We start from the raw sequence: 15235 nt of genomic DNA, 5'->3' as shown, positions 1-15235 counted from the left end.
TAACTGAACTCAAGCAATCCTCCTGCCTCAGCCTCCCAAAGCGCTAATTGTGAGCCACCATACCTACCACACCTGGCCAACTTTCAAAGCATTCATAGAAATTAATCAAACCTATCCTATACCTTAAATTTTTTATCACAGTGGTAAATAAAGATATTAAATGAAGTCTTTTTCTCACATTATTCTGAAGGCCATATTTGTAGTCCAATTTTTTTTTCAAAATAGTTAGCAAAATTGTTATTTCAGGTAGTATATTTCTTGATGTAATATGCTATGCTAAAGGTAGAGACCAAATTAGCTTTTGAACTAAGTAACACTCATGCATATGGAATATACCCCCTAAATTATACAGCAAATAGTTTATTAAGAGAGTAAAATAATGCACAGTACTTATTTTATTTACTTTCCAAATAAACCATGACCTTTTTGTTTTCAGCATTCTAGACTGTAATACCACATAGAGCAGTAGAGTAATGAATGCTTTAACAACATATTAATCTACCAAATGTGGAACAATTCATTTAGTGAAAAAGGTTTGATTTTCTATACTTTTTGAAGCAAAGTGCTAACATAAGCACTGCAGAACATCAATACTGACTTATTGTATATATACCCTGAAAACAGTGAAAGTAGGTCATAGCAGCTACTTCTGTACACGTACTTGACACTCCAGAGTGGGTGCCTTGCTCCTTTTCCTTACTCCTGCTTCTTTGCACCTCTTTCTGCCTAGAACATCCCCACTCTTAACCCCATCCTTCACCTCCAATTGCTGAAATGTGGCACATCCTTTAAAGTCTGCTGAAACTTCACCTCCTAAGCAAATCCTTCCCTATGCAGCATAATTAGATGAAAAAATAAAGGCAACAATAAATACTACGTAAATAATTAAAATAGGGGGAGCAGTCTCTGAAATCTGAGTGACAGCTGAAATGTGAATGACAAAGGGCTAGCCAAGTAGAAATCATAAAGACAACTAATACAAGCAGAGGAAACACAAACACTAAGGTACTAACTGAAATGATTTGGAATGTACAAGAAATAAAGACAAGCCTGGCTTTAGTATGTGAGATGGAGTGAGAGGAGGCCAAAGACATAGCCAGTGACTTGTTTTTGGAGATGTTTTTAAGGCAGTATGAGCTTCTCATACTTATGCAGAGAGTGACAGAAAGCCACTTGACTGTTTTAATCAAGAAGGTTAAATGCTCTGGTTCACTCTGGTCCTTCTTGCAGTTAGGGTAAGAGAAGCAGCAGCAGGATGAGAAGAGCCATTGCAGTGGTCCAAGGGGGTAATGATGGTGGCTTGTTGCAGGGTAGAAATAGCGGACATGTAGATCTACTGATAAATGTGAGATATATTTTTGAGGCAGATTGTGAGTGCTCACTAGTGAATAGGGTGGAAACCCAGGCCTCCTAAAAAATTGGGAAATATATATAATAATAGTTTTTTATTTGTTTTTCTTCTTTGATGGAAGGAAACAAGAGTCCTATTTTGGCCATGTTCATTTGGAAGCCAAATAGGTAGCCTGGAAATATGCCTTTAAGGATCCAGGGAGAATTAAAAGCTAGAGGTATAGATTTGGGGATTATACTTACAGCCATGGGATAGGCTAGGAATCTCTAGGTAAAAGTTGTAGTTAGAGGAAGCAAAGGAAGCTAAATAGAGATCAAGGACACCCCAATATTTGGAAACTGAACGTTAAGAGCAGCCATTAAAGGAGACTACAAAAGAGCAGCCAGTAAGATAGGAGAAAAACCAGGAAAATACAGTTCACAGAAACCAAGAGAAGAAAAATTTAGTTCTAAAAAAAAAAGGGATGTTGACCATTCTGAATAATGCTGACAGTGCAAGAAAGATAAAAATAAATACCAGCAGAGAAAACAAAACATAATGGTGTGTATGTATGCACATATGTATAAATGCTAGTGGATTTCAGTGACCTGAAAGTCAATGATGACATAGGAAAGGGAATGTGAAGAACTACGATGGTTACCATAGAAAACATTTCAGAAACTGTTTGAGAAGAGGAGCAGAGGAATGGACAGTGGCATAGGGGGAGATGAGGTGAAGGAAGGTTGTTATTTTTTTTTCTTTGTTTTGTATTCCACTTCAACATCGTGTCGTATATTCAAAGAGAGGAAGTGGCCAGGCTCGGTGGCTCACCTGAGGTCAAGAGTTAGAGACCAGCCTGGCCAACATGGTGAAACCCTGTCTCTACTAAAAACTACAAAAATTAGCCAGGCCTGGTGGCAGGTGCCTGTAATCCCAGCTACTCGGGAGGCTGCAGCAGGAGAATTGCTTGACCCTGGGAGGCGGAGGCTGCAGTCAGCCGAGATCGCACCACTGCACTCCAGCCTGGGTGACAGAGCAAGACTCCATCTCGGGGAAAGAAAAAAAAAAAAGAGAGAGAGAGAGGAAGTATTAAAGCACTTGTTAGCCAAAGCCACACTATTCCTATACTTGGCTAGGTGGAAATAAACTGATAGGAACTGTCAAGTGGGGCAGGTAAAACAAAGTAGGAATAAGGGTGAAAAAATGTGAAAGCCTGTTCAAGAAGGGCAAGAGAGATGGCCTCCTTGGACAGAGTGGCCTTTGATCAGAGCTATCTTATGTTGTTATACGCTGCGCCCTTGAGCATACTGAATTTTACTATCAGCCTGAAAATATAAAACCTTCTGTGTCTCCACATAAACTGACTAAACTCACCTGTGAGTAAATATCCAGAAGACTTACCAAAATTTTATCCTGTTTCGACCTCACAGATGCTCCAAACCACTGATGGGACTTAAATTCCAATGGATCATCCTTGGCATAATCTCTATTGCCTAAAAAAGAATATTGTGAGTGGTAAGACACAAAATATACTATTCTTAATATAACAGTTTATTTTTATCCCCAGCTAGGTTGAGAAATAGTACACCTTTGATTAATCAAATATTCCACTGGTTATTTTTTTCATATACAGTTTATATACATTAGAGACTTTCAACTAATCAGAAACATAGGATACATGATGACCCAGAAGTGTCTCAGTGTTATTATTAGCCCCATTATCATAATACAGATGATTGAAAAAGCAATTGTAAATAAAGTTTTCCAGTTGCTCAACTGTTAGATAATTAACTATTAAACAAATACGTATGATCGCCTATTCCCAGAAGATCTTTCTGTGGGGCATAAAGATAATTATGAAAATTAAATGCTATGAAACACCTTTGTGTAAAATGCTATAAAAGACAAGACTGAGACGTGTGCCTATGACATAACAATGCGAGAATTAGAATCCAGAAAACTTGATTTGGTTGGTAGAAAAAAGAATTCAATACGGCACACTACAATCAAACATTTATTTTTATTACTTCAGCCCTATTGAGAAAATTATTTCTGTACACTAAAATTCCAGTGTCAAAAACAAAATGATGCATTGGGATAGACTGAACATCACTATATTCTTACCAATGTAAGTATACTTGCCTACAGGACACCTGGGATAGAGCCCTCAAAAATGTCAATATCATGAAAGACAAAAAGAGTAGGAAACACTTCTAGATTAAAAGAGACCACTAAGACATGTCGACCGAATGCAAGATGTGATCTTTGATTGAATTTTATGTCCAAATAATTTTTTTTCAAAGTTACAAAGGACTTTATTGGGATAAATGTGGAAATTTGAATTGTGAACTAGAGTAGGTAACAGTAATAATGTTTAATTCAGCAATAATTACATTGTTACTGTTAATATTCTTCATAATAATGATTCATTTCTAACATGTGATGACTATATTGTACTTACATAAGAAAATGTCCTAGTTTTTAGGAGATACATGCTGAAGTATTTAGGGATAAGTGTAACAATGTCTGCAACAATGGGTGAAGCTAGGTGAACAAGTGTGTTGTTCGTTGTTCATTGTATTACTGAAATTCAAATTTTCTATACGTTTGAAAATTTTCACAATAATTTTTAAGACACAGCAATCAATAAGTACAAAATATATGTACAAGACCAATGGTACCTTCTTGCCCTTTTAACACTTTATTGTATTTACTCTAATTATAGATGTCTTATTCATTACAAAACAAACCAAAACATAAAACAAAGCCATAAAGACAGATCTAAATACCACAACCCCACCATAAAGAAATGACCTCTGTTAACATATTAGTATCTATCCTAAAGACTTGTTTCATGAATACATGCATGTTTTTTATATGTAAAATTGATATTAAGTCAATATTTAAGATAACATTAAAATTATCATTTTATAAATATATGTACATTTTTCTCCCTTAATATGGCACTTATAAAGGCAGACCTATAGTATCATTTTCATTGTTGTGTAGTATCCCATTATACAGCCATAGAATACTTTATTTAATCAATCCCCTACATCTCCCTCAATTTCAAATTTAGGAATATTTCTATTTTTGGAGGGCAGTAGTGTGATCACAGCTCACTGTGGCCTCAACCTCCTATATTCAAGCAATCTTCCCACTTCAGCTGCCACAGTAGCTGGGTCTACAGATGCATGCCACCATGCCTGGCTAATTTTTGTATTTTCTGTAGAAACAGGGTTTCATCATGTTGTCCAGGCTAGTCTTGACCTCCTGAGCTCAAGGGATCTACCTGCCTCAGCTTCCCAAAGTGCTGAGATTACAGGTGTAAGCCACCATGCCTGGCTGATATACTTATTTTTATGCGGAAGAGTTCTCTTATCCTTCGTCCCTATTCTCTGAAACAAGTCATGCTTATTTCCACCTGCAGGCATTTGTGTCCAAGGTCCTCTTGCCCGGAAACTTTATTCCCTCCACTCTGGATTCAAATCCTAACTGAAAATTCAGGTGTGTTTGTCTATTCATGATGCTAACCCATGATGAAATGGTAGTCTGCCTCTTATGGGAACATTTCTCTAACACAAGAGATAATCACAGGAACAAGCAATTATGGTGGAAAATAGTACAGGCACCCGTAAAGAGTTATAGGAAAGTAAGGGTACACTACAAGTGAGGAAATGTTTTCTGGGCCAAAAGAAAACCTTGTGCAAAGAGGCAGAAGAGTGGGTAATCTTGAATTTTTTAAGAGAATTGTGAGTTGTTCACTATAACTAGAGAGAATGGTCAGGAAGGGAGTGGTTATCAAGAGCCTTTTCTTTTCTTTTTCTTTTTTTTTGAGATGGAGTCTTGCTCCGTCGCCCAGGCTGGAGTATAGTGGCGTGATCTCAGCTCACTGCAACCTCCACCTCCCGAGTTAAAGCGATTCTCCTGCCTCAGCCTCCCAAGTAGCTGGGATTACAGGCACACACCACCACGCCCAGCTAATTTTTTGTACTTTCAGTAGAGACAGGGTTTCACCATGTCAGCCAGGCTGGTCTTGAACTCGTGACCTCAGGTGATCTGCCCACCTCAGCCTCCCAAAGTGCTGGGATTACAGGCGTGGGCCACCCTGCCTGGCCAAGAGCCCTTTTTTCTTAATTGAAATATAATAATTTTACATATTCATGGGGTACATAAGGATGTTTCAATACATATAATGTACACTTATCAGGTCAGGGTAATAAGCACGTTCATCATCTTGAACATTTAGCACTTTTTTTGTGTTGGGAACATTCGATTCCTTCCTTCTACCTATTTGAAATTAGGTAATACATTATTTTTAACTATAATAACCCTACAGTGGTAGAAAACACTAGAACTTACTCCTCCTGTCTAGCTGTAATTTTGTGTCTTTAAACAAATCTCTATTTTCCCATTCTCCCTACCTTTCCCAGCCTCTAGTATCTTCTACATTTTACTTCTATGACATCAACTTTTTCTTAGCTTCCACCTATGAGTGAAAACATGCAGTGTTTAATTTTCTGTTCCTGGCTTATTTCACTTAACATAATATCCTCCAGTTCCATCCGTGTTGCCATAAATGACAGGACTTCATTCTTTTTATGGCTGAACACAGACACGTACACACACCACATTTTTCCAGTGTGTATACATATTCCTGAACACAGACAGGAGACAGGAATATATGTACACACTAAATATATATATATATGTATAAAATATACTATATATAATGTATATAATGCATGTACATATATATATATAGACACATACACACACCATGTTTTCTTTATCCATTCATCTGTTGTTAGACACCTGAACTGATTCCATATCTTGGTGATTGTGAATAGTGTTCCAATAAATATGGGGACACAGATGTCTCTTTGATATACTGATTTCCTTTCCTTTGGATAAATGCCTAGTAGTGGGATTGCCAGATCATATGGTAGTTCCATTTGTAGTTTTAGAGGAACCTCCATACTGTACTCCATAGTAGCTGTATTAATTTACATTCCCACTTTTGTCAAGAGCTTTTATGCCACGCTAAGACTGGGCTTTATGGGATTTTTGAGTTGCCTTCTATGCTAAGCATTTTTTCTCAATTATTATATTCCTGAAAAGTGAAATTTCTTCTTTGTGAAAGGTTATCCAATCTCTCCCTACCACTTTGAAAATTTACCTCCATGAATGTTTTTCTTAACGAACGTTACTTTTCTTTAAATTTGTATACGGTGGCACAAGATGCTGCTGGGCACTGTCAAGCAGCATAGGCTTGCAAAGCTACCATGTTCTGTTTCCTATTTCTTTAAAAAAGTATCAAAAACATCCCTTGCCTTAACAGTTATGGATATCTGTCTTTGTGGACATCAGGGTTAGCTTAAGCTAGAAAATTCATGCAAAATCAGTACAAATTTGACATATCTTTTTGGAAACCAAAGTAGTCCAGTATAACTGGATATAATGCATTGGCATATATTGGCACCCAAAACTTAGTCAATGGTCTTCAAAAAGAATAACATCATCCAGTGCTTTCAATGCCTTCACCTGCAACAGAGTTACAACCTCATGTTACCATCTTTTTAAGAAGTTTGCTCATTAGGAAGTTTGTCTTTACTAATCAAAATTGTTTTTTTGGAGACCAAGTCTTAAAATCTTTGATTCAACATTACATAGAAGTTTCACCCACAGGAAGTGTAAATAGAGTGGGTGAAGAGAATGCAAAAGAAAGCCTGCTCTCCAGACAAACTGACAAGAAGTTCATTCATGACCTGGGTGAAACTGGCAGCTATCCTGAGGCACATGAGTGAAGTAAATATTTTGAATCACAGCTCTGAAGTCAGCATTTAGGATGATGTTGGACCTCCTCAGATAGCCTGGACTATGCTGACACACTTGAAAAGGAAACAGGACACAGACAACCGCAGAAACTCAAGGGCTGGAAGAAATGCTTTATCCGGCAACAGCCAAGAATAGAAAGATTTCTGTCCATAGTCACAAAACCCATTGGAAGATTAGCTCTGTTCACCCAGATAAATAAAAAAGAAAAAAAGAGTATCTCACACAATAAAATAATTTTATTTAATTATCGAAATAAAGTATTTAAATAACTTAAATCTTAAATATTATTTTATTTCATAATCTTTAAATCTCTTTCTCTAATAAAGTTGAGAAGAAATTGCTCTGTATTATATAAATTAACATAAGGCTCTATGCTACCACTTTAAAAAATACAGAGGAAAACTTTGCTAGAGAAACTTGAAGTTAATAAGCAAGTAAATCACTAGAGACTTGAAAATTTCACATTTATTTTGCCAGGTTTGGAAACTTGTCATGTGCATTTTATCAAACTCCCATGACTGCATGCTTGAGGACAGAAGCAAATGAGAAAAACGGATTGTCGTAGCTTTCGACTCTACTCCTTATTAGCAGCCAACTCTTTTCCCCGGTGTTTCCAAAGGCATTGTCAACACATTTGGCACTCAACTTGCTGGACAATTATGGGCAGTGCTTATTTTTAAGATACAATTACCTTCTTACCCTAAGCAAAATGTTTTCTTTCTTCTTTTCATGCCAAAAGAATATCCCTTGGAACAAGATTATGTCACCTTTTTGTGAAACGGCCAAAGTGAACAAGAATGCTAAATCATTAGAAAAGCAAGAGAGTAAACTTCCATTTTGAAGCTAAATGTGGTTTTAGTCACTTGGTTCCTATTTATCACTATGACTTTTATGAATAATGAAATAATTCAGGTCCTTAACTTACTTTTTGCTAAAAAAACAAACAAAAAAAGAAAGAAAAAATGTCTATCAAAACAATACCACCCTGCATTCATAGACAATTCACAGACTTTCTTAAGCAGCTTTTTACTTCAAACATCACTTGTTTAGTTGTACTTCGTATAACAAATTTGCTTAAAAAAAAATCCAATAAAGCATGCTTATTTATTAGGTAAAAATGGACAGGTTAGTGGAAGAAATATCTTAGATTATCCATTAATTTATTTAAATAAATCATAAATCATGGGTATCTCCTATGTCTATATGATAGTAATATAGCATTAAACGAGACAGATAAGTCCTTGCTTTTCAAGGAGAAAAGTAATATATAATTATATAAAATATTTTCAGAGAGCAATAAATACTATAAGGGAAATTTGAGAGAAAATGATTTGGAGGTCAGACAACTACTGTTATCATGCATTTATTTGTAACCCAATGCTATTTTGAAATAAGGTATATCATTGACTCAGAGCTGCAAATATTCAGATATTAGCATGCCTAAAATCTGAATGTGTACAATAGTCAACAGTGATATATTTATAATGGTGACACTTTTAGTATTTTTAGTAGTACATAAATAGTACATTTTAACGTCAAAGGCACCTGTACATTCACAGTCAACTGATTTTTGACAAAGATGCCAAGCAAATTCAGTGGCAAAGAAATAGTCTTTTCAACAAATGATGCTGGGACAACTAGATACCCATATGCAAAAAAAATAATTTGGAACCATACCTCAAACTGTACCAGAAAATTAACTCAAAATAGATCACAGAAATTTTTACATGTAAGAGCTAAAACTATAAAACTCTTAAAAGAAAACAAGGAAATAAATCTTCATGAACTTGGGTTAGGCAATGATTTAGAAAACCAAAAGCATAATGATAAAAGAGTAGATATATTAGCCAATTAAAATTAAAAACTTTTGTGCTTCAAAAACACCATTTAAAAAGTGGAAAGACAACCCTCAAAACTGGGGAAATTACTTGCTTATCAAATACTGGATTAAAAACTTGTATCCTAAATAATATGAAAAAAAAAAACCAAAAAACTCCTACAACTCAGTAAGACAAACAACCAAATGAAAAATGAGCAAAGAATTTGAATAGATGTTTCTCCAAAGAAGAAATAACAGCCAGTAAGCACAAGAAAAGATGTTCAACATTATTCATCATCGGGTAAATGCAAATCAAAACCACAATAAAATATGGCTTCGCACTCATTAGGATGGTTATTATAATATAAAAAAGACAGAATATGGGTGTCCACAAGGACACGGAGACACTGAAACCCTCATACATTACTAATAGAAATGTAAAATGGTACAGCCACTTTTGAAAATAGTTTGAGTTTTTAAAAAAGGTAAATATAGATTACCATATGACACAGCAATTCCACTCCTAGACATCTATGCAAGAGAAAGGAAAACATATGTCCACACAAAGATTTGCACATGAATGTTCATAGTAGCATTATTCATAATAGCCAAGAAGCAGAAAACACTCAAATGTGCATCTACTGGTATAAACAAAATGTTTATTCATTCAGTTGAATACTGTTAGGCAATAAAAACGGAATGTGGCACTGATACATGCTACAATAGGAATGACTATATATCATATAATTCCGTTTATATAAAATATCCAAAACCAAAAATATGTAGACACAGAAAGTAAATTAATAGCTGTTTAGGGCTGGAGGTACAAATGGGGAGAGACTGATGTTGGACACATTTCTTTTTAGGGTAAATGGAGATGTTCTGGAATTAGACTGTAGTAATAGTTACAAAACTCTATAAATATAGTAAAAATTCATTGAATTGTACACTTAAAACAGGTCAATGTTATGGTAAATTATATCTCAATAAAACTGTTTTTAAAAAGGACAAATTTGTCAGGAGAAAAAGTAGCTGTAACATTGAACAGAAATGTATATATATATATAAAATGACTTTTTCAAAATTAATTAAAAATAGATGTGTCAGAAGAGTAATAGACCAAGAATAAAAATGAATAATATAATAGATCGAGAATGAAAACGGATAATAGAAAACAAAATTTAAAAACTCAGAAAGAGCTAATAAGCGTATGAAAAAAGACTCAAGCTTACCAGAAATGACAGAAATGTAAATTAAAACAAGATATATGTTTCACCTGTCAGGCAAAGGAAGATAGTATCAAATTTCGTTCAAAGATTGCTTGTGTCAGTATTTTCCTATTTGGCAAATATGTATCAGAAATCTTGAAACACACATTCCTATGACTTCTAAATGTAATTTTTAAAAATTAACTAAAAAAACTTTTTGTAATATGAACTAAGAATAATAAGCATGTCAAACAGAATGTCCAACAGAATAGGAGACAGAGTAAATTATAACTTTATGTATCTTGTATATTTACACACAGACCCACACACACAGAGAATATACACATGCCATAAGGTACATGCACAAATACACACAAAAGTATATCCTATGGCCCTTGGTTTCCTGAGTGGTGAGATTTAAGTAGGTCTGGTTTTCTCATATTTTCATCAATGGACATGCATTATTTATAAAATGTTTTAAAGGTTTTTTAAAAAGTAGTGTGGATAAATATCCTTCAATCCTCATATACAAAAGCTTAGTTTGAAGCTCCCACATCCCCTCTTAATTAACTTTGTTTACATTTTCATCTCTTACATGTAAAGGAGTTTTAGTTCATAAAATTCAAGAAAAAATTTTAATCACACAAGCTCTTCTTTCTTTAAGCATTAGCGTTCCTAGGAACCTCTTCCTTCTTTTTTTAAGCATTGACCTTCCTAGGAACCTCTATTCTATGTTATAGAATTAAACTATTAGAGTAGAATACTGCATAAAATAACTAATTAAAAAATAAAAATTCTAGATACTCCTGAAGACTAAACTGGTGGTTAATGATTTCGTTGACTTAGTAAGGAAATACAGTTTGTTAATTTATTTAAGAAACTCTGACAAATAATAAGTAGTGGTAAGATATTAGAACTAGTACTATTAATGAAAGGACAATTTGCTTTATAAACTTCCAAGGTGTCTTCAAATGTCTCTTGAAACTTACCTGTATTGACTTAAAATGGCCAAGAGACCAAGTTCCCTAAATCCAAAGTGTTTGAAAAATAAATCATTTATATATACAAAAATAAGTTCTGCAACCATAATCCATGGACATGCAAAAGTGTTATTAATTTATATAGAACTATCCAGAAACATCTTTTACATAAAATAAGATACAGCTGTTTCCCAAAAATAAACAAAAAGAGTCAGAAAAGCAGAACCAGAGGAAAACAGGAATGAAGCTCATTTCACTGGGATTGGTATTCATTGAGTTAGTTAGTTATTACTACCACAGCGAATAAAGAATCAAAATCTCCCTCTTCTTCCATGAGCAATTCCAGTGCTGCTGGAGTGCAGCACAAAGAATACAGGCCTTTTGAAAACACTCACTGCTTTATCAATGCTGGTTTGTTTCCTTCTAGTCATGAAAAGGAAATGATCCTGAAAGCATCTAACATTTTAAGACAAAACCTCTTTACTGGGGATTAAAAAAAAAAAAAAAAAAAAAAGCCAATCCCATGTTAAGTCCTAAAGAATGGGCTGAGTCAGGTCAAAGTGAGCAGGGAAAGGAAGAGACTTTAAAAGAGCTTGTGAGTTTGGTTTCAGTAAAATACTGAAAACATTAAAATACTGACTAACTGTATGACTGTCAGTCAGTTAGTAGTAAAGGAATTAGACTAAAAGATTTCTAAAGTGCTTACCAGCTCTCTGTGTAACTCTGTAACAGGGGATAACAGATTATATCAGGAGAAACATATTTATTTTTAAAAAACCCTTAGTATAAATTTGTTTTGTATTAACAAGGGAAGGGAAACTACTTTTCTTTTTAACTTTTTAGTTTACAGGACAGTTGCAACTGTAGAAATACCTAGACATAACTCTGGAAGACAGAAAATTCATCAATAGGAGGAAGTAAAACTTAAAGGAAGTTAGTTTAGGGTCTGCCTGAGTGTTTTAATTGCAACGAGATGGAAATTGTACTGCAGAAGCTAGAAAACAGCTAAATGTTTTATATTCTCTATTAAATACAAAGCCTAGTTATACCCAGAAAATACTCCACAGCATTTTTCTTGACCACAGAACTGGCATAGCCAAGGTTTGCTCTCAACCTACAGCCAGGCCCTTCTAGGAACAAATGGCAAGCATTCCAGCAAGCTGCTCTGGGTAGGAAGAAGAGTAATCTGACCTCCGCCCTTCTGTATGACAGAAACGGTTAGTGGTAGGTGACATCCATTCACTGTATTTGGAATATAAAGGTAGGAGCTTCTCCTTTAAAAAAAAAAAAAAAAAAACTTAAACAGGTAGGTAAGCCTTCATTTCTAAGCAAAGAGACTTTCGTAGGGCAGTGATACATGGTCTCTTTTCTCAATGTACATTAGCAGTCTATCTTTTTGGGTGGAAAAAAAAACACATTACTAAGAAACATGGCCAAGGCTCAGTCTGTCAGTAGCATCTGCTTCCCTAGAAAAGGAAAACATGTTATAAGAAGAGGATTTTCCCAAATGTCACAATAACAGAAGTTAAAATGCAAATCAAGCTATAATCAATTTAAGAATATCCACAATTATCTTTATTTCTTTCCTTTTCCGTATTTATTTAGTTCCCTACAGTTCTAGTATGGGCACAACATAAACAATCCTTTCTTCACTGGTATAATGCTTTCTTGTTTACAAAGCATTGAAAGTAATGGCAAAAATCGCAATTACTTTTGCACCAACCTAATACCTTCATAGACATTACCTTTTTTAAAAAAAATCAGATATGGGATCTCATTATGTTGCCCAGGCTGGTCTCAAATTCCTGGACTCAAGCAATCCTCCTGCCTCTGCCTCCCGAAGTGCTGGGATTACAGGCATGAGCCACCAGGCCACCATGCCTGACTGACATTACCTCATTTGATCTACATGGCAACCCTGAGAGGTAGGTATTATGCTTATTTGACAGATGGGGAAATTGTGGATGGTGCTTGCCCAACATCACAGTTAATAAGTATCAGAGTCTGAATCTGAGCCTGCATCTTCTAAATCTAGTTTGCATTCTTTATAACCAAAGCTGCCAAGGGAAAAAGAACAAGAGAGACAGCAATGCCTACTTATATAAGCATGGTTCTTGCCTCAGCATAGCTTGCAGTGTAACCAATATCAATTGTGGCTTACACCTGTACTCCTAGCACTTTGGGAGGCTGAGATGGGAGGATCACTTGAGGCCAGGAGTTTGAGACCAGCCTGGTCTAACATAGCAAGACCCCATCTCTCTTTTTTAAAGAAAAAAATAACAAATAATTTAAAAAGAAAATACATAAAAGGGCACTGTGGTAGGCAGAATAATATCCCTGAGATATTCAACTTCTAATTCCCAGAAACTGACACATAAATATGTGACCTTGTAAGGCAAAAAGGACTTTGCAGAAGTGATCAAATTAAGGACCTTGAAATAAGAGGTAAGTCTGGATTAGCCGGGTGGACTCATAATCACAAGGGTCGGGGGGCAGTAGGGTCAATGTTCGAGTAATGCAGCATGAGAACGACCCCGGTAGCTATTGCTGGCTTTGAAGATAAGGGAAGGAACCACAAGACAAAGAATGCCAATGGCTCTACAAGCTGGAAATGGAAAGGAAACAGTTTCTCACCTTGATTTAGCCCAGTGAATCCATTTTGGACATCTGACCTCCAGAACTAAAGATAACAGATGTGCTATCTTTGGTAACTTATGACAATAGCAACAGGAAACGAATGCGGCCATGAAGGCAAAACAGATAACAGACTACATGAGCAGTCTAGGTTTGCTACATGAATAGTCTCAATATTGTTTTGCATCACAATCTATTATAGTTTGGAATAACTTTACTACTGAAAATACATAGATCATTAATCCCTAAACTAAATCATCCACTTGTGAGTTTTCTACCTATCAATCATCTTAGACTAAAACAAAGAAATCATACCCAAAATAACTGTTTCATTTTCACTAATTCCACAACATATCAAAGTTCACATTATTCTTTCAATTTGGGGGAAAAAAACTATTCCATCATTATGCAGACCTTGCTTAAAATCTATAAATTATGAAGAGTCACTGGATGAAAAGGTTTACAAATCCAAGAGGGCAACTGCTATTTCAAAAGCAAGTTGTAATATTTCAATCATTGCATAAACATATAAAATAAGAAACTTTTTAAAACATCTTAGTTGTGGCTTTGTTTATACATTCTATCAAGCAAATCTGGGGGGAAAAGAAAAATAAAGATGACAAGCCAGAGTCAAGATCTTGAAAGAAAATTAACAGGGCAGCACATTTTGGAGATAACTTTTGCAAATCTAAATTTTGGACTAAGGTTTCCTTTTACTCCTGAAGGCTCACTAAAGCATAAATATTATTCAAAAATCAAAGCAGCGAGTAACTTTTCTATCCTGGATTGTACCTTCTACTAAATTAAACTTTGTATCATGAAACTCCACATTTTTTAAAGTCGTGTCTATAATATTTTGAATATATGTATATGATAATATTCATTATTTCATGTAACTTCTATCATTTTACCAAAAAAGTGACTAGGAAAATTAATAAAACGGGTACTGAAAGTACTAGTTCATCTGCAATGTTCATGTGAAATCTACAAGGAACCAGGAGTCCCTATGGGGCTCTAGATCCTTCTATCTCTAATATAATACTCTATATGCATTAAGATTTAATGGTAAATTTATTTGGCTATACCTTTAGAGTATGTTTTTAAAAACTCATTTATATCTTTCCTCAGCTACTTCCAGTTTTATTCCTCATCATGCCCTCAACACCATAACCCCACCACCACACACGTATAACCCTTATGCCCACATACATATATATATATGTAGGGCACATGGAATTACTTGATTATCAGTCCCTAACTTCTTTTACTAAGCATACACATACTGTTTTCTCAAGCTAGAACCCTCTTCGACATCTAAGGAATTTCATCTCATTTTTCATTAGCTAGCTCAAATGTCACCAACTAATCTAGGAAGCCTTCTTCAAAGTCCCCAGGCAAAGTTAGATACTTTCCAGTTATGCCTCCT

The 15235-nt window shown here is 35.1% G+C and overlaps 1 protein-coding gene across 4 annotated transcripts in view; it reads right to left on the bottom strand.

The window, feature by feature from the left end:
- ITGAV (integrin subunit alpha V) overlaps nt 1-15235 on the bottom strand; it is a 93106-nt gene that overhangs the window by 56532 nt on the left and 21339 nt on the right. For all 4 annotated transcript variants that reach the window (XM_515967.8, XM_054679966.2, XM_063791326.1 and 1 more), the window contains one exon: nt 2732-2823. In XM_515967.8, coding sequence (XP_515967.3) covers nt 2732-2823 — 92 coding nt within the window. The remainder of the gene's footprint in view (nt 1-2731; nt 2824-15235) is intronic.

Source organism: Pan troglodytes, chromosome 13 (genome assembly GCF_028858775.2).
Source record: "Pan troglodytes isolate AG18354 chromosome 13, NHGRI_mPanTro3-v2.0_pri, whole genome shotgun sequence".
Classification (NCBI taxonomy): domain Eukaryota; kingdom Metazoa; phylum Chordata; class Mammalia; order Primates; family Hominidae; genus Pan; species Pan troglodytes.
Note: the sequence above shows the minus strand (reverse complement) of the source record. Positions and strands in the feature narration are given on the sequence as shown.